The following is a 19,728-nucleotide window of genomic DNA, read 5'->3' as shown; positions in this document are numbered from 1 at the left end:
AATAGAACGAACAACTAGCAAAGCAAAGATAGAAGTGATTTCGAGGGTATGGTCATCTTGCCCGCAAGGTTCTCAGAGTTGTCGAAAGCTTGATCCTCGTAAGCGTACTCAATAGGTTCCTCATTCACGAACTCATCTCTCGGCTCTACCCACAGCAAGAACACAAGCAATGGAAACACAATCAACCACGGGAAATGCACAAGCAACATGATGCAAAACATGCATGATATGCGAGATATGATATTCGATGCATATGCGTGCTCCAGAAGAAAAAGGATGAACAAGGCAGTAACTTGGCAAACCAAGTATGCCACTGGAAAGATGAGATGATTTCGGTCGAAATCGATATGAAGACCACCGGAAACGGATGCACGGTTTGCAAATGGCAAGCAAAACAAGAATGACACGATTCTGCGATTAACAGCATGATAGCACTTAGAATACATCAAGTAACTATGCTACAGCACCCCAACATAGCAACAAAGCATATGGAAGTGATTTACAGGAGATGCTTGACAAACGATGAACACTGAGCTACGGCTAGATCACACAATAACAGGTTCAAACAAGCATGGCAATAATGCAAAAGATATCAGTGTAACAGAACTTAGAGAAAATACTGGACATGGCTGAAACAGCATCAGGTAGCAATGTTCATAGCAAGCAATTAACATGCTACAGGAACTTAACATAGGAAAACAAAGCATAGCATGAATCTACTAAATGCATAGAACAAAAGTCCCTTACTGACCATGAGCCAAAAAGGATCAGACGATATGATGGCACCCATGTAAACATAGCAAGTTTCGTTAACAGGTTAACAGAACATGGCATTAACAGAATTATGAAGGTATCTTTGTGAGCTCAATTCACTCATGACAAAGCAATGCATGACAAACAAGCATACCTACAGCAATATGGCATGTTTATGAATCTAACCATGGCAAGAGCAAGTTCATAGCATGTATGGATCAACTACAACAAACTTGGCAAAATTGAATATCATGTTAACATTCTGCCAGAAACATTTTATAGCAAAAGTAGAGCAAGATTGAGACATGCTAGGGCACTCCATAATTGCAAACCGGGGCATGGATGGATAGAGCTCAACTATATCTACAAAACATCCTTACAGAACATACTCAAAAGAAGCATGGATCTCACTGTAGACACATGGATATATGGCAACAAAATAACAGCAGTAACAGATGGCCCAAATCCTAAGTCCCTGAAAACAGAAACATCACGAAGCCTAGTTTGCATGCTTGTGCTACTCACCACATAGATCACAAAAATACATGTCATACACCTCTGTAAAGATGGAATGGCATAGATCAAAACACCTGTAGAGCTCATGCCCATAAGATGCACACATCGAATGCAACAAAAATAACAAAACATCAAGTTCTGATAAGTAGCAGCAGTAAACAGCATATAGCTCTCTTGCATCAGAGATTTGGGCATCAAGATGGACTCAAACGAGCATGGCAAAATGAAACAAAATTAAGAACATCTCGTGATGAACATTTTGATATATCATGCGCATGAATCGGAGCAGTATGCAATGAGATATGCCATGATGAACGAAGCAACATATTGCAAAAAAAATTCGGGACTTGGCAGAAAACGAGGGGGGAAACAAGTCAACCTCGCGGATCTCACGCGAACCGAGGTTCGCCGGGGTTCCTCGCCGGAGATGGAGAGGAGGAGGCCGGAGGAGGCGTCGGGCGGACGGGGACGGGCTGGATCTGGCCGGATCCGGCGCGGGGCGGCACGGCGGCGCGCGAGGCGCGGGCGGGGTCGGCGGAGGAGCGCTGGTGGTCGGCGGCTGGCGCGGCGGCGAGGCTCAAGGCGGTGGCGGCGGGGATCCGCGGGAGGGCGGAGGCGCGCGCGGGAGGCAACGCACGGCGCGGGCGACGGGCCGGGAGGGCCCCGCCTGGGCCCCGGCGGGCCGGCGCGCGGCGGCGCGGGGGAAGTGGGCGCGGGCGGCGGCGAATCCGGAGGCGACACGTGGCAGCGGAGAGGGCGGCGGACACGTCCGTCGGCGGGTTTTTCCGTCCGGCGGCGCGAGGGGAGCGGGGCTAGGGTTTGATATGCGCGAAAATTTCGGGGAAGCACATATTTATAGGTAGAGGGAGCTAGGAGACTCCAAATGGAGTGCGGTTTTTGCCCACACGATCGTGATCGAACGACCGAGACCATGGAGGGGGCTTGGATGGGTTATTAGACTGTTTGGAGGGGGGTTTGCTGCAACATACAAAAGACCTTTGCGGTTACCCGGTTAACCGTTGGAGCATCAAACGACCTTCAAATGGAACGAAACTTGACAGGTGGTCTACCGATGGTGTACCAAGGCCACTTGGCAAACCTCGGTCCATTCCGAGAACGTTTAACACCCGCTCACGAAAAGAGACAAGAGGGGTGCGCCGGTGGGTGTGGGAGTGCCGGATTGCAAAACGGACAACGGGGAAAATGCTCGGATGCATGAGACGAACACGTATGCAAATGAGATGCGCATGATGACATGATATGAGATGCATGACATGAACAAAATGCAAAACGAAAGACAAAAGCCATCCACGGAGGGAATATCATAACACATAGCCGAAAATGGGAAGAGTTGGAGTTACAAATATGGAAAGTTACATCCGGGGTGTTACAATACTAACCCCTCACGATGATGGTGAACTTGCGGTGGTAGGATGACACCTTCTTTTCGATGTGGTGGTAGGTTAACACCAAGGTAGTGCTAGGTAAAACTTTCTATGTCGTATGATCATGCATGCTTTACTTCTTCTCTTTTGCTCCATTGTTGTTTGTGTGCTACTTTGCTTGCTACTTGTGTGCTCCATTGATTTGCTGCTTCAACTCTTGCTCTTGTGCATTGCTAGAGCAAGTGGTATGCTGTGTGCATCGGTAAGGCTACAGGGGTTTACAGTTCATGGGAAGAAGCCAGTGCACAAGTGGCATCGTATAGCAACAGTAGCCATAGAGGGTTCAAGACTAGGCAGGCAGCAGGACAAGCTTAGTCCGACTGGGTGCGAAAGCACGGAGGAAGCAGTGTTGACAGTGGCAAGGTTGAAGGTGTCAAGGTGGATCGTCAGTTTGGGCAGAAGCTGAAGAACTTCATCATCTTCCCCCAGTTCATCGCCATTGTTGTGTTGTGGCATTGGTGTGCTAGGTGTGATCATTCTGGGTAAGCTCACCAACTAGGGTACAAGCTAAGCACACCATGTACACCGCATGCAACGAAACGCCATGTTCATGTGCCGCTTGAGCCAATGCAGGCAACCAAACAAAGTGCACTTGCGTATTACCTAATGCAAGGACACTAGATGCAGGCAACCAAACAACTTGAAGATGTCACATTAGGGCCTATTTTTGCTCAACCAGGCTGGGTTGAGATGTGTATGCGATGCAGGAACTGTTCACTACTGCTACCAAACATGCCCCTTGTCTCTGCGAGTGTCTCCTTCCTCATGGGAATAATACAGATTTGACGTTGTATTATGATACTCTCTTCGTTCTATAATGTACAACATATAGATTTTTTGATAAGTCAACTTTATAAACTTTGACCAAGTTTGTATAGAAAAACATGTACATCTAGAATACCAAATATGTGCTATTTGATACATCATAAGACGTGTTTTCACATTATACGCATTTCATATTTAGGACAGTAAAACTGCACCTAAACCCTGCCCTTTCAGGCCATCAGACCTCTAGACCATCCATTTTCAGATCAGACCATTTCCGGTCGTCCTATCTGATCTGCGCACAGTGTTTCTGTTTCGTGGGCTGGCTGTCCTAAGAAGACGCTGCTACCTCTTGAGCATGCGTTGGTTTTCCCTTGAAGAGAAAAGGGTGATGTAGCAAAGTAGCATAAGTATTTCCCTCGGTTTTTGAGAACCAAGGTATCAATCCAGTAGGAGGCCACACGCAAGTCACTCGTACCTACACAAACAAATAAGAACCTTGCAACCAACGCGATAAAGGGGTTGTCAATCCCTTCACGGCCACTTGCAAAAGTGAGATCTGATAGAGATGATAAGATAATATTTTTGGTATTTTTATGATAAAGATTAAAAGTAAAGATTGCAAAGTAAAATAGATTGGAAACTTATATGATGGAAAATAGACCCGGGGGCCATAGGTTTCACTAGTGGCTTCTCTCGAGATAGCATAAGTATTACGATGGGTGAACAAATTAATGTCGAGCAATTGATAGAAAAGTGCATAATTATGAGAATATCTAGGCATGATCATGTATATAGGCATCACATCCGTGACAAGTAGACCGACTCCTGCCTGCATCTACTACTATTACTCCACACATCGACCGCTATCCAGCATGCATCTAGAGTATTAAGTTCATAAGAACAGAGTAACGCATTAGGCAAGATGACATGATGTAGAGGGATAAACTCAAGCAATATGATATAAACCCCATCTTTTTATCCTCGATGGCAACAATACAATACGTGTCATTTCCCTTTCTGTCACTGGGATCGAGCAATGCAAGATTGAACCCAAAGCTAAGCACTTCTCCCATTGCAAGAAAGATCAACCTAGTAGGCCAAACCAAACTGATAATTCGAAGAGACTTGCAAAGATAACCAATCATACATAAAAGAATTCAGAGAAGATTCAAATATTGTTCATAGATAATCTTGATCATAAACCCACAATTCATCGGATCTCGACAAACACACCGCAAGAAGAGTTACATCGAATAGATCTCCAAGAAGATCGAGGAGAACTTTGTATTGAGATCCAAAGAGAGAGAAGAAGTCATCTAGCTAATAACTATGGACCCGAAGGTCTGTGGTAAAATACTCACACATCATCAGAGAGGCTATGGTGTTGATGTAGAAGCCCTCCGTGATCGATTCCCCCTCCGACGGAGCGCCGAAAAAGGCCCCAAGATGGGATCTCACGGGTACAGAAGGTTGCGGCGGTGGAAATAGGGTTTCGTGGTGCTCCTGGTTGGTTTCGGGGTACATGGGTATATATAGGAGGAAGAAGTAGGTCGGTGGAGCTGCGAGGGGCCCATGAAGGTGGGGGCGCGCCTCCCTGCCTCGTGGCCTCCTCGTTGATTTCTTGGCGTCCACTCCAAGTCCTCTGGATCACGTTTGTTCCAAAAATCACGCTCCCGAAGGTTTCATTCCATTTGGACTCTGTTTGATATTCCTTTTCTGCGAAACACTGAAATAGGCAAAAAACAACAATTTGCACTGGGCCTTGGGTTAATAGGTTAGTCCCAAAAATAATATAAAAGTGTATAGTAGAGCCCATTAAACATCCAAAACAGATAATATAATAGCATGGATCAATCAAAAATTATAGATACGTTGGAGACGTATCAGACGCTACTCTGGCAGTCCCAACACAACATGTTGATGGACTATTGGGCCTAAGGGACCGTGCATTAGGCAGCGAGGAATGACGAGCGTTTGCGTGGTTTCTTCCCGTGAGGATGCAACAACGACGGTTTGAGCGACTTCTTTGACCTATTCTCCCCCATCTACGATGGCGGCGGCACCAACAATCGGAACCCCGCGACGATCTCCTCCGACCCTCTCCACCACGCCACATGGAAACCCTAGCCTCCCATCTCTTTCGAAGAAAACTCTTCGCTTGACACGGTCATCGCTCGATAGAGGAACAAATCGATGCCAAATGGGTTCCATCCACAAGCGTCGAGTGTATGGGGAGTGAGGGAGGGGAGATTCGCCCACTAGCTTCAAGCTACTGCTGGCATCGATGGCGGAGGCGGCGCACTCGCAGCGCGGCAGCCCGAGTTGACGCCCATGTAGCACGTCGAGCACGTGTGTCTTTCTCTTTCTCCTCTGCTCTCATCTAACCATCTGTGGCAGCGGTTGCCACCGCATGTGCGCTACTCTCTTTTTTCTCTTGTTCTCGTGGGGATTTATTGGTTGGTTAGTCCCATGTGTTCCGTGAGCGTGATACGTTCCTTGATCGTTGGTACGGCTCAGGATTCCGTTCGTGGAATCGATGGCCATATTTAGGGGACGATGTAGTAGACATTGGGAATTTCTATTCTCGGAGAAGACAAAATTTCAGCATGAGTTGTGTTGTTGACCGGCTTAAAAACCATATTTACCTCTCTCTGTGTGTTCGAGGCGTTTATGAAAATTTTCAGTGATTCGGTAAGGTAGTATAGCTGCACAAGTGTATGAAAAATATTCATTGAGCGTGATATGTTCATGAAAGTACATGAAGATGAATTCTGAATAGGCGATAAGACGTTTTCCCCTAGCGCAAGCTAGGGTTTAACCTCCTTACGGCGATTCCTTGCTGTAAGTCCACCATAGCCGGCGTCCTCGCCGATCTACCGTGTGATCGCCACCGTATACCTAGGTTGGGTTCCTTACACCACCTCCCCCACCCCTCCCCGTTCCGTTTTGTTCCCATGGTGCGCAGGAGGAAACCTCGGAGTCGCTAGCCATGGCGGCGGCGTCTGATGTGTTTTCTTCGACGAACCGCGGTTCCCAAGGAAGAGATGATGACCTTGGGGATTTCTTCGACAAGCTTGACCTCCATGAGGAGGAGTTTGATGATGTTGTGGTTGAGGAGGAAGCCCCGGAGATGCTAGAGGGCATTCGTTGGGTTGCCCTAGCTAGGGTTCAGACCACAAAAAACTTTATCCAATCGGCCTTCTACAAGGACATGCGGGCGGCATGGAATTGCTCCCAAGTAGTTCGCTTCTGGCCAATTGGCCCTAATCTGTTCGTTGTGCAAGTTTACTGTCTTGGCGATTGGGATCGCATTATGGAACAAGGACCATGGCTTTTCCTCAACATGGAGGTCTTGTTAGTGCCATATGATGGTTTCACAAACGCTGAAGAGGTGCCAATACTTTATATGCCTATCTAGCCCCAGATCCACAAGTTGCCGGATGGGTATTGCAAGCATGATCTTATTGTTAAGTTGCTCCGGTCTGCGGGAGAGGTCCTTGAATCCAGACTTAAGGGTAATTCCAGAGGAGGCTACGTCCGCGTTAGAGTAAAACATGATATCAGGAAGCCTCTAACCAAGTTTGTGATTATTGTCAAGGGGGAAAGTCGCAGTGTTTATGCAGTAAGATATGAGAAATTGGCAAGATTCTGTAGTGCTTGAGGTATCGTTGGGCATGGGCACAAGGAGTGTGGTAATGGCGTGTTTGCTGAGAAAGATCTCAAGTTTGGTGACTACTTATACGTAGACCCTCCGGCACATGTCCGAGTGGACTGGGAAGCAAAGCAGGGAGAGAAGAAGACCAACATCGAAACATCAATGCCCAAGTTGGCAACTGGCAAAGGAGCAGTAAGGCCGGAGAGGGAACTAAGGGACACGGCATCTAGCCCACTTAAACCCTCCCAGCCTCTTGAGATGGACTTAGATAAATCTTCTCGTAAATGTCTTATTATGGATAGTGGAATAGCAACACCACTGGCTGATGGATCATCTAACCCAATTGGGGAAGTACTGCTGATTACAGATGGTAAGGGAGATGGTGCTCATGTATCTCCTAGCAACAGCATGGGCAGTAAACATGCTAAGCTCGATGGTGAAACATCAAACTCAGAGCAAATTTCGGCGGGCTCCCAGGAGGAGCGCCGCCAGTCCCAATGAGTCACCTTTTTTGGAACTGCCGGGGAGCGGGGAAACGCGGGATAGTTCGTGGAGTTGGGACTCTTGTAAAAGCCCATTCACCAAGCTTGGTCTTTCTTGGTAAAACGAGACAGCCAAGTGCAAAAGTTGAAAGAATGAAGGGGAAACTAGGTCTGAAAGGATTCTGTGGTGTGGATTGTGAGGGCCGTGCGGGAGGATTAGCACTATTTTGGGATGAATCCCTCAATGTGACAGTTCTTGACTCTTGTAAGAGATACATTGATGTAAGTGTTGTTGATCAGGGATCCGGGAAAACATGGAGGTCTACCTTTGTCTATGGGGAACCACGTGTGGAACATCGGCAGCGCATGTGGGATCATCTGGTCAGATTAAAGGGGATCTCAGACCTACCCTAGGTTGTTTGCGGAGATTTCAATGAAGCTCTTTGGCAACATGAGCACTTCTCGAGAACTAGCAGAGGAGAGAGCCAGATGGAGGCGTTTAGAGATACTCTCTTCGTGTGTGAACTGGTGGACTTGGGGTTCTCGGGAGTGCCTTACACATATGATAATGGCCAGATTGGACAAGGTGATGTTCATGTTCGGCTGGACCGGGCATGTGCAAGTGATGAGTGGAGGGAGTTGTTTCCGTATGTGAGGGTGCAACACCTCGTCTCCCCTCGCTCAGACCATTGCCCCATCTTACTCTTCCTGGATGAGTCCGAAGATCGCTGTCGTAAGGGGTCGCCTAAATATGAGATAATGTGGGAATGTGACATAAAGTTATCGGAGATAATTTCAAAGGCGTGGGCACGGTCTCAGCCTGTGGGCGACTTGGGCAATGTCGCGGCCTCTCTGAAATCAGTCATGGCTGACCTTCGGAAGTGGAGCAAAGAAAACTTTAGGCACGTTGAGAAACAAATTGAGGTTCTTCGGAAGGAATTAGAAAACTTACAGCTTAACATTTGGACCGTCTTTTGATTCGGCAGAAGATGGAAAAGCTGGATGAGCTTCACTACCGCGAAGAGATGATGTGGTTGCAGAGGAGCCGCATCGTATGGTTGAAGGAGGGTGACCGCAACACAAATTTCTTTCACCGGCAAGCAGTCTGGCACGCGAGGAAGAACAACATATGGAGATTACAGAAGCTTGATGGTTCGTGGTGCAACTCTCCGACGGAGATGGAGCGTATGGCTGCTTCATACTTCAAGGAGGTATATACGAAAGATCCCACCTTAAATCCGAATGTCGTTCTTGATGCTATTGGGCCGGCGGTTTCGGTAGAGATGAATAATCGCTTGCTCGCGCCCTTCTCGGACACTGAAATATCTGATGCTTTGTTCCAAATTGGACCGTTGAAGGCGCCTGGTCCGGATGGTTTTCCGTCTCGGTTTTATCAAAGGAACTGGGGCTTTCTGAAGGACGAAATTATAGCAGATGTTCGTCAGTTGTTTGTCACCGGTCACATGCCAGAGGGGGTTAACGATACATGTATTGTGTTGATCCCCAAAGTCCAACATCCGGCGGCGCTGAAGGATTTTCGTCCAATTTCTCTATGCAATGTGATTTACAAGATAGTATCTAAGTGCATGGTTAATAGGCTCAGATCGTGTCTCATGGATCTTACCTTTGAAAATCAAAGCGCGTTCATTCCAGGACGCTTAATCTTGGATAATTCTATAATTGCTTTTGAGTGTATCCACCACATCCAAACCTCTTCCGGGAGTTATGTTTTTTGTGCTTATAAGCTGGATCTCTCAGAGGCATATGACTGTGTTGATTGGGACTTTTTGGAGCGTGCACTTTTGAAGTGGGGTTTTGACCCACGGTGGGTTGTTCTGGTCATGAAATGTGTGCGATCGGTTAAATATTCAGTGAAATTTAATGGTCGTCTTTTGGAGCATTTCTCACCTTCCCGTGGTTTGTGACAAGGTGATCCTATATCACCCTTCTTATTTCTCTTTGTGGCTGATTCCTTGTCATCTCTCTTACATGTGGCAGTCCAACAAAGAGGGCTTGAGGCTATCAGAATTTGCAGAAGAGCTCCTGCTATATCACACTTGTTATTTGCGGACGATTCTTTGCTTTTCTTCCGCGCAACTACTGATTCGGTGATGATTGCCAGGGATGTGTTGAGCACTTATGATTTAGCTACGGGTCAACTTATTAACCCATCCAAGTGTTCCATCCTGTTTGTTAACAGTTGTCCAAGTCAAGTTGCAGAGGAGGTAAAACAGATTCTGGGAGTAACACAACAATAGTTTGAGCCAAAATATTTGGGCCTCCCGGTTCCTGAGGGGCGCATGCATAAGGGGCGTTTCGAGTCCTTGCAATCCAGGTTGAGTAAGTGTTTGGTGGACTGGAGTGAATGGTACTCATCTTTTGCAAGTAAGGAGGTGCTTATAAAGGATGTTGCCCAAGCCATCCCGGTTTATGTTATGAGTATATTCAAGCTCCCCCTATCTGTATGTGATGACTTGACAAAAATGATGAGACAATACTGGTGGGGATGGAGAATGTGAAGAAAAAGATGGCATGGGTTGCTTGGGAACGAATGTCGCTCCCTAAATCTCAAGGCGGTATTGGTTTCCATGATATGCGAGGCTAAATCAGGCATTGCTAGCCAAACAAGCCTGGAGGCTCCTCACTTCTCCAGACTCGTTATGTGCTAGACTTCTTCGTGCCAAGTACTTTCCTAACGGGAACCTGGTGGATACAGTTTTCCTGGCAAACAGTTCTGCGGTGTGGAAGGGCATCGAGCATGGTTTGGACCTAGTGAAAAGAGGTATGCTCTGGCGGGCCGGCAATGGTGCAAGCATAAGAGCTTGGAAGGACCCGTGGATTCCTAGGGGTCCTCCATTTACCCCTATCTTGCCAAAGCGCAATTGCCGCCTCAATAGAGTACATGACTTTCTTGATGACCGTGGTAACTGGAAGCTTAATTTGCTACAACAGTTCTTCTGCCAGGCTGATGTAGAGGCGATACAGAAGATCCGGACATCTCCGCATCATCTGGATGATTTGTGTCATGGCAATGGGACAGATCCGGTATGTTGTCGGTCAAGAGTGCCTATCATTTTGCAATGTCGACTCTGAGGGATCATGACAATCCGGGTGCGTCGAGCTCCGCCCCGACGGGTGACCGGCCAGTGTGGAAGCTTGTCTGGAATGCGGCTGCTCCCCCCAAGATGCGGCAATTTGCCTGGCAGGTCATCTTGGGGTCACTTCCTACAAATGATGTGAAGTATCAAAGACATATAGGAACATCCGCATACTGCAGTCTATGTGATCGGGATGAGGAGACGTAATTTCATGCACTGCTCATATGCCCTAATGCTGCTCTTCTCTGGCATACAATGCGGGCAATCAGGCCACTGCCTAATAGGTCTGACATCACATGCACGGGCTCGGAATGGCTGCTTCATCTTCTAGCTGAATCCAACGAGCAGATCAGGAGCAGGATCATCATGGTTCTATGGCGGACCTGGCACTTGCGGAATGAAATCACACATGGCAAATCCATTCCCTCTTTGGAAGTGTCTCGTTCATTTCTATCGAGCTACTATAATACCTTCCAACAAATTTCGCTGAATGTCAAGGAGATTCTGAAAGGGAAAGCCCCGATAATAGCAAATGCGCTCATACAAGTGCCCCCATCTGTGATACGTACACCACACAAGCCATGGCCTTCCTCGGGGGCGCATGAGGTGGCACTGTCAGTTGATGGATCGTTCGACCCTGCGGACGAGTCAGGGGGCTCTGGTATGATTCTTAAAGACAATACTGGGGCTGTTATTTTTGCATCCTACCGCAAACTGTTCCATTGTAATGAAGCTCTTGAGGTAGAACTACAAGCCGTGATGGAAGGGCTAAAGCTGGCGGTAAAGCATTCTTAGGCCACTATCCTACTTCAGTCCGATTGTGCCGTGGCTCTCAAGATGCTCGTGGATGACTCCTTTGACAGATCAGCATACGGTCATCTGGTGTCGGAGATCAAGAGGTACCTGAGTGATAGGGTTGTTATTCGTGTTAAAATTCTTTGGGAACAGAATAGGGTTGCACATTGTTTAGCGAACTTTGGTAGATGTGGTGATAGCACAGCGTGTTGGTTGGGCTATCCACCCCCATGCATTAGCAAGTTAGTCACTGAAGATTGTAACTCTATCATTTTGGAATAAAAACCCTATGATTCTTCGCAAAAAAAAGAAAGTACATGAAGATGAGATACTTGATGCTTTCATGACAATGCAACAATGTAGAGTTTACCTAGTGTTGTAAGAGCATCTAGAGCCGGACTTGACAAATCCGACCCTTCAAACGCCTGCGGACGCGCCCGGGCGCATCTGCAGACACTGGCTGGTCAAGCATTAAATTACCCTTCTCACAGTCGGACACCTCAATTCGCATATCTCAAATCCATACAAACGCATGCAACTACGTAAACGATGCTACATCGTCCGGCTACTACGACATGCCATCGGACTACCAAATTTTAGCATTTTTGGCTATGCTGTAGAAGATCATCCATGGCTGCCCTTGCCCTTCTCATGGAAGTATCGGTCGAAGAAGCAATAGGGATCGAACCGGGTCTCCTCGTCGTCGGACTTGTTCTCACCGTCGTTGTCCTCCTTCTCCTCCTTTCGTGGTAGTTGAGCTATGGCACGGGCCGCCCGATTCTGCTCTCGGGTGAGGGCATGCATGTTCCTCTATTGCCGCTTCTTCACAATGTGGGCACAGATGGCTTCCTCCTTTGCGGTCGCCCGCGTCGCCGCCATGTCGGTGGCGAGACGGGTCTCGAAGGCCCTTATCCTCTCCTTCCCACGGCGGGCACACTGGTCCCGGTGGGACTCATAGTCCACCCGATCGATGATGGGGAAGGAGAGATTTTCCGGCTACCGGGTCTGCGATGATCCAGCCCAAAGGATTCAAGCGCCATTGAGTCGATGCTACGGAGTCGCGCCGGACAGATCCTGCCGTCGGCCAGGCGCTCTCCTCCCGGGAGCGGCGGAGTGCAATGAGGACAACCATTGCTTCCTCCAACCCGCACGGGATGACACCCTAGTCGACATATTCGGACTGGTCGGATTCAGATCCACTGCCCGCCATGCCGGCGACGGCCGGAGAACGCCGGAGGTGAGCTTGTGTGGCGCAGGAGAGTGTAGTGAAGTGGCTAGGGTTTGCTTCGGCGAGCGGATGGGGAGGAATATATGTGGGGACGGGTGGGCCACCGCGGGCCTGTTCTGACATGGCGGACGCGCTAGGGCGCGCCTGGGTGCCCCCATATCCGTTCTATATTTGGGCTGGATATGAGGGGTGTCGGTCAGCCCGAGCGTATGAGGCTCGTTTGAGGCGCCCGCCTGGGTCGAAATTTCGTGACCGGTCAGTGACCAGGCGACCCGTCCGGACGTATGAGGCGGGTTTGGAGTGCCGGACTGCAGATTCTCTAATTTTCTACTTGTGCTTCTTTTCATGTAAGACTATTCGTATTCTAATTGAGCATATTTGGGATATATTTTGTTTACTAAGTTGTGAGATTCTAATTGAGCTATTCATGTGATTCTTTTGCCATATTTTGTTTGACACTTGGATTAGGTAGAAAAAAAATTAGAGTATGCACTTCCTTCATTTTACTCCTGGGTCCGCACTGAGTCGTAGTTAGGTTCGGTCTTCTTGTGTTGATGTTAAGACCACAGTCTGGTTCGGATTTGGCTCAGATGGGCACTAAACTGGATCGTGTTTATCCAAGTCAAGTTGGTACCATTAAAAGAAATATACTCATTTGTTTGGAACCGCTACTCAAGAGAAAGGTGAAGTGAGTGGCGACTCAGTTTCTCTCCAGTTTCCCCGACACCGTTGTGGGTTCCCTTTCCCATCTTCGGCCGCTTCGGCAGCGGAAGGGCAGGGGAACCCCGGATCTGGTTGTCTAGTGTGTAAATAGGGTGTGGGTATGTGTGCCTGGCGGCAACGTCTTCATGGGAGTGGTGGCGCTATGTATGGCAATAAAGTATCCCCGATCCTCCCTCCTCTCACGGCGATCTTGGTATCGGCGTTGATGGATCAGTGGGAGTTTGGTTTGGTGCTGCAGCGGCGGCAGGAGTAGCACCTCTGGCTGTTTGGGCTCTCGGTTCTTTGGCTTCGGATCCGGCGACCATGACCTCGTCTCCGAGATGTTTGGCAGTGATGACTTCCCGTCCGCGTGATTCTTGAAGGTTCGCCGCAATCTGGCAGCGGGGTTGCCGGAGCGGCTACGACGGCACGCCATCGGACCATCTTGGAGGTTGGAGAAGTGTGACATCACAGGGACCTGATTGTAGTTTCTTTCTTTTTCATGGGTGTCTTGTACTGCTGGTTTGTGCTTAATTGATCCTAGTGTTTTTTTTAAATCCAGGTCAAGTTAATGGGTCCCTTTACCCCGTCAAAAAAGTTAGTTAATGGAACCCATTTCCTCCGGAAAAAAAAGATAACGGACGGAATGCCCGCAGAAAAATCAAGTGTTGATGACGGCTAGCGATTGGCACTAGATCACCACGAGCCATCCGATGCACCCAACTTTGCGCCGCCTTGTTAACGGACGGGCATGATCGCTTTTGCAAACCCCTCGGTATCACACACTCACGCCCTAAAACCACCAGGCATCATCACCTCACCACCCATCCCGCCCCGATACGAGAGAGGGAGGAGAGAGAGAGAGAGAGTGGGGACGGGTGTGCTGAGAGCCTGAGACATGGCCCCCACCGCCCTCCTCCTCGTCGTCCTCGCCGTCGCCGCCCTCCACGCCCCCGCCGCCAACGCCGCGTTGTCCCAGGAGCCACCAGCGACCCCGTGCGCGGCGGCCATCGTGTCCTTCTCGCCGTGCCTGGCGCACGTCGCGGTGGTGGCGCCGCCCGCCCTGCCCTCGCCCGCGCCCACCAGCGCCTGCTGCGCGGCGTTCCTGCGCGCCGTTTCCGCCGGGGACGGCGAAGGCGGCGGAGGGGAGGGATGCCTCTGCCACCTGCTCCGCGACCCGCTCCTCCTCGGCTTCCCCGTCGACGCCGCGCGCCTCGGCGCTCTCCTCCCCACCTGCGCCTCCGCGAAAACCTCCGCCGCCACGGCCGTCGAGGCCGAGGCCCTCTTCGCCGACAAGTGCCGAGGTGAGAAATCTGTCCCTTCGTGCTCCCTATTTATGCTCGTGCAATATGTATGCTTCGATCAATTCTCGTGCGCCATATGCGCGTGCTGTCGCGTTCCTGTTGTTGATCGCCGACCGAAACAAATTTTACTCTGCAAAGTCCTAACTACTGTTGTTCTCATTATCCTCGTACAACTACTTTCGTAATGGTTGGTTGTAATGCGGATTACTGACGAGCTCTGGATGCTACTAGGGATATTAGTACTTGCATTTCTGAACTAGTGGATGGGGGAGAAACACCGCGGGATTTTTCTTTTGTGGCCCAGACTTACTTCTGCATTTTTGCTGCGATTTGTCATGATTACCGTTCAGTTAAGCAGTTTGCTGGGTTGCCTGTTTGATAGTAGTAATTTCACAAAATATTGGCGATATTTATAAATAGCTAAGGGCTTCGTTACTTGGTGGTTTCTCTCAAAGAGTTCACAAAAGTCAATCATTAAATTCAATTAAGGGGGCAAGTATTAGTAGTACTGGCTAACTCCATTTGCCATTTGCCAATTGAAACAGAGCTCAAGTCACTGCCTGAGATGCATTTTACACCTCCATCGCCACCTCCCGCACCAAAACTTTCTCCAGGTAAATGTTCTGCTGCTTGTCTAATGATTCCATAGCTCGTCAAAAAAAAAATGATTCCATAAATCTGTGCCCAGTAATGCTATTTCGGATTTCGGTTGAATGAACCAATTGGCATTTGGGCAGACATGTCATATTTCTTTCCTCCCAAATGAAACTTGAACTTGTTTTATCTTGTGGTGCTCCATCCATTTCGTGCTCTATGCCGCAACTGTACAGGTTGAAATGATAGTAGAACATCTAATTTTGCATCGGATACTCTCTGCAGCCTCTGTTCTGTTTCTACTAATTGCAGGATCGAGTCTGTCTTTGTGATACTATCTGCTTTGCGTGCACTGCTCTTTTAGGTTGCAGCTGCACCTTCTATTTTGTTCACCTGAGCATTCCATTTTGGTCGACTGAACACCGCAAGTCCTGAATATCTTTCTTGAATCGTCGGTCGTACTTCGTGTGCACTAGTTAAACTGCTGTGTATGCCCTTGCAGCTGCCGTTCCAGAACCAGCGTCCCCGACTCCGAAGATGGAGGAGCATTCGACCTCGACGACGTCCATGTCGGATGATCGGTCGGGATCTGATGCCTTGTGTGCCTGCCGGGTCTTCCTTGTGGCCTTGGTCTTGGGAGCAGCAGTCTTGATCACGCTGCAGTTCTGATGGATGTTCGACCTCGCTCTTGAAAGGTCTTTGCCCTCGCTCTTGATACAATACTTGTGCGATTTTTTTTTAGAAAAGGAGGACGACCCCCGGCCTCTCTGCATCTGGACGATGCATACGGCCATTTTATTAATTATATTGGTATACCTGAGAACTCTTCCTGATCAGTGCAGTTTGTTCCGTGCGCATTTTGATGACCTGACAGCGCAAGTAATTGTTATCCGGTGACATAATCGTATAATTTCAAACATGGTACAGATTTATACAATGCAGTTTAGTTTCTCTTGCGATTTATTACTTTCTGTGAATCTGCATGCCATTCTCTTGCGCTCGCTGAGAGAGACGGAGAACTCACTGGAATTTATTTTCACTATACAAATATGCGCATTTGCACCACACGCACGAACAAATTCAAAGTTCAACATCAGTCGCATTTTTCTTTCAGAGTTACACATTTGAAATGAAGGGGAAAAAAATGAACAGGAGTAGCATCGTCAGCGGAATGAAGCATTACATACAAATTGGTTGCTGATCAGGTTCAGTCTGTGGACTGAATGTTTTCTGGGTACATTATATGAGCAATGTCAGTAGCCCTGCTGCCACGATCGAGGAGGCGAGGAATATGGAGGATATTCCACGACAGAGCTTCCGGTGGGCGGTGGACGGGTTGAACATGCTGTCACGCGGGTACATCTGCCCCGGCGTCCCCACTATGCCAAACACCGGCGCCGGCTGCACGTACGGGTACTCGTACGGCTCAGCCGGCGGTGGAAGGTAGTACACGGGCGTTGGTTCCGGCTCCGACGGCGGTGGGTAGTAGTAGTACACTGGCGTCGGCACAGGCTCCGGCGGAGGCGGGCAGTGCTGTGGCTTCGGCTCTGGCTTCGGCTCCGGCTGTGGCTCAGGCTCCGGCTCAGGCTCTGGTTCCGGCTGTGGCTCAGGCTGAGGCTGAGGCTTGGGCTTTGGCTCTGGCCGTGGCTCTGGCTCTGGTTCCGGCTGTGGCTCAGGCTCAGGCTGAGGCTTTGGCTTTGGCTCTGGCCGTGGCTCTGGCTCGGACGGTGGCGGGTAAGGGGCTGGGTGGTGCGACGGCATTGCCGGCGGCAGAGGGTGCGGATCCAGGTCGCAGACGCACATGAGGCACTTGCACTTGTCGTCCGTTGGTATGCCCATTGCAGGGGACACAACAACCAAAGACATGGATAGCAAGGCTATCATCATCCGGAGGGGCAGCATTTGTGTCAGATTGCTAACAGGCAGATCTCAACTAGTCTCAGTAGGCCGTGAATCCAACATCGCCTTATATATGAACTGGATTACCAAGCCTTAGTTGCTGGTGCATATCCTAAATTGGTATTGGTATGCTGGTGCAACTGCTGCTAATTTCTAGGGTTTATGTGTGATACACGCTCTGTTTCTGCAAAGCTAGGGACCCAACCGAACCACATATTAGTGCCATTTTTTTTTATGGAAAAGGTAATGTAATCTGTTGGTTACGTTCACGCATCATTCGGCTTGGCAGAACCAGATAACAAGCGGGTGGACAAGCAGGTTCTAGATGAAAAACACGTACTCTTTACTGATTTTTTGTTTGTGCCAACTCCAACACGTGTCAGCGTGGTTGCTGTCAACTAGAAAACAGTGCAAAACATCACGTCTTCACTTCTGATTCTCATCTATGTACACCTACGATCTATCTAAGAAAAACTAACAATGGAGATCCTTTCGAGTTGCTGTCAACTAGAAATATCTACCGTCTTCTTTGTTCCGCTCATCCAGTGGGTTGATGTACCGGCTCCTGCTGTGTGCATCGCTAGAGCGCACGACGTTCCCTGTGAATAGCTCTCCCAGTCTCTGCAATTCAGTGTCTTCACGCCGGTGATCCTTGTAACCAGGATCGTACACCCACGGACGCATGAACAGATCGCGCGGGTGCTTAGCAGCCGGAGAAAGCCGTTTGGCTGAAGCATGCCGAGCTGCCGAACCCCTGAGGCCGTACGCGGGAGGGGGGTCGACGCTGCTGCTGCGCTCCGCCGCTGGGTGCGCTAAACCGCGTCGACGAACTGGTGCTGCTGAAGAAGCTGCTTGGTGGTGGCGGTTGGGGGGAGCTGAAATCCTGCATCATCCCGTCAAGCATGGATTGGAGTTCGCCCAGGGAATACACGGGCTCCTGCACCAAGTCAAGAGGGGGGGTTGTCAGTGATAGCTTCAGCCTTTCAGGCATGCAGCAGAACCAGTTTCTCAAGACATTCGGTTTGATCTACATGGATTTACGAAACTGTGGAAACAAGAAATGCTGGCGGTGGCATGCAACTCAATTTTTTCTTACAAAAATATCACGGTTGTTGTAGATTCTTCACGATTGTCATGATTGTTCTAGATCCTAACGTTTTTTTTTTTGTTTCCATAGTGACATCATTTCCCCTGAAGTTTATCTTCAGTCAGAAGGAAATAGGAGAACTGATTTACAGTTCAGACATACCAAACTTAAAGTAAGTAGACGAGTTGGGTTCAAACTCTAAAATCTCCACACTACAAGAAGCGAATCAAAGTTTGGCATGCATGATGAACATTAGTTCATTAATACGTACATACCTCTCTACCAACGGTGGCCATGAGCGAGAGCATCTCCTGAAGGAAATCATGGAAGCCCTGACAATGCAACACCGGAAACTCCGAGTTAATTAACGCCCATGGTCAATACGAATACGATACGAGCACGAGTAGCTCATTATTACGAGAAGCAAAATCATCAATCAATTACCTCGACCTCTTCTTGGTCGTCGTCGAGGGGGTCGTACATCCCGGCGTCATAGAGCTCCCTCCGCTTCTGATCCGACAACACTGCACGAGACCGACATTTCAAACGTTAACAAAAGCACCCAATGCACCTATATGGAACATATATGTAGAAAGAGAATAAGTACCCTGGTATGCCTCGTGTATCTTCTGGAACCTTCCCTTGGCTTCCTCCGCGATCGCCGGATCCACACGGCCATTGGCAATCTTATCCGGGTGCCACCTCTGCGCCATTACGGATCATCATAAGATAAACGTCAAACTCTGCTTCTACCGCTCAAACCGGAAGCACCCGTTAAAGAGATTGCTACTCACCATGGCGAGGCGGTGGTACGCGGCGCGTATCTCGGCGGCGGACGCGCCTGGGTGGACGCCGAGCACGGCGTAGTAGGAGGACTGGTGGTACTGCGATGGCGGCTGCATCCTCTCGTCTTCACTGCCTCGATCAAGCTACAAACAATCTCGCGATCTCGCGCTGGGGCGTTAGGGGTTCCTGCTACCGGTGTTCCGATGGCGACCTGAGACGAGACGGGGAGAGACAGCGAGGCGTCGGAAAGGAGGGGCGGGAGCGCGGCGTATATAAAGGCGCTGGGCTAAGTGCGGGAAAAGGAAAATATCCGCGTGGCCACGGAGGTGGTAGGAGGAGAGGAAAGGAGGAGATGATAGGCGAAGCATTGCGAAGTTTGAAGCCAGGTTGGGCTTGGGCGCCCCGCCCAGCGCGGGAAAATATCTCGCGTCGTGAAGCTTCTGGAGCGGCCGACCGTCGCCACCTCATGCTTCCCTCGTTCCTCGCGTGCGGACGGGGCCAAGATATTTTCTGCTGCCTCCAGTTTCTGTGGCTGCCGGTGCCGGTGGCCCCACATCGAGATACCGACCTATGTCCGGCGTGGTTTTGATCCGGTGGGACCCGGCGTGTGCATATG

General features: G+C 49.3%; 3 protein-coding genes across 3 annotated transcripts; 1 reads left to right on the top strand and 2 right to left on the bottom strand.

Annotated features, from left to right (window-relative positions):
* Positions 1-14,234: 14,234 nt before the first annotated feature.
* LOC109787213 (uncharacterized) lies at positions 14,235-16,291 on the top strand. The gene is made up of 3 exons (XM_020345766.4): positions 14,235-14,746; positions 15,292-15,360; positions 15,843-16,291. Exons 1-3 carry the CDS (start codon positions 14,341-14,343, stop codon positions 16,007-16,009), a joined length of 642 nt encoding a protein of 213 aa, XP_020201355.1. The 5' UTR covers positions 14,235-14,340; the 3' UTR covers positions 16,010-16,291.
* Positions 16,292-16,404: 113 nt separating this feature from the next.
* LOC109787211 (uncharacterized) lies at positions 16,405-17,443 on the bottom strand. The gene has a single exon (XM_020345765.4). It carries the CDS (start codon positions 17,240-17,242, stop codon positions 16,580-16,582), a length of 663 nt encoding a protein of 220 aa, XP_020201354.1. The 5' UTR covers positions 17,243-17,443; the 3' UTR covers positions 16,405-16,579.
* Positions 17,444-17,558: 115 nt separating this feature from the next.
* On the bottom strand, positions 17,559-19,410 carry LOC109787210 (uncharacterized). Its single transcript, XM_020345764.4, has 5 exons — positions 19,121-19,410; positions 18,934-19,030; positions 18,771-18,850; positions 18,602-18,658; positions 17,559-18,176 (listed from the first exon to the last, which is right to left on the bottom strand). Exons 1-5 carry the CDS (start codon positions 19,226-19,228, stop codon positions 17,943-17,945), a joined length of 576 nt encoding a protein of 191 aa, XP_020201353.1. The 5' UTR covers positions 19,229-19,410; the 3' UTR covers positions 17,559-17,942.
* Positions 19,411-19,728: the final 318 nt, after the last annotated feature.

Source organism: Aegilops tauschii, chromosome 3, assembly GCF_002575655.3.
Source record: "Aegilops tauschii subsp. strangulata cultivar AL8/78 chromosome 3, Aet v6.0, whole genome shotgun sequence".
In the NCBI taxonomy this organism is placed as follows: Eukaryota; Viridiplantae; Streptophyta; class Magnoliopsida; order Poales; family Poaceae; genus Aegilops; species Aegilops tauschii.
This window is presented reverse-complemented; position numbering and strand designations above follow the sequence as displayed.

Coding starts and splice junctions, on each gene's coding strand:
- LOC109787210 (XM_020345764.4), bottom strand. CDS start 19,228: ATGCAGCCGCCATCGCAGTACCACCAGTCCTCCTACTACGCCGTGCTC. Junction 19,031..19,120: donor CGTACCACCGCCTCGCCATG/GTGAGTAGCAAT, acceptor GTAATGGCGCAG/AGGTGGCACCCGGATAAGAT. Junction 18,177..18,601: donor TGGCCACCGTTGGTAGAGAG/GTATGTACGTAT, acceptor GACTTGGTGCAG/GAGCCCGTGTATTCCCTGGG.
- LOC109787213 (XM_020345766.4), top strand. CDS start 14,341: ATGGCCCCCACCGCCCTCCTCCTCGTCGTCCTCGCCGTCGCCGCCCTC. Junction 14,747..15,291: donor CTTCGCCGACAAGTGCCGAG/GTGAGAAATCTG, acceptor CAATTGAAACAG/AGCTCAAGTCACTGCCTGAG. Junction 15,361..15,842: donor CGCACCAAAACTTTCTCCAG/GTAAATGTTCTG, acceptor ATGCCCTTGCAG/CTGCCGTTCCAGAACCAGCG.
- LOC109787211 (XM_020345765.4), bottom strand. CDS start 17,242: ATGCTGCCCCTCCGGATGATGATAGCCTTGCTATCCATGTCTTTGGTT.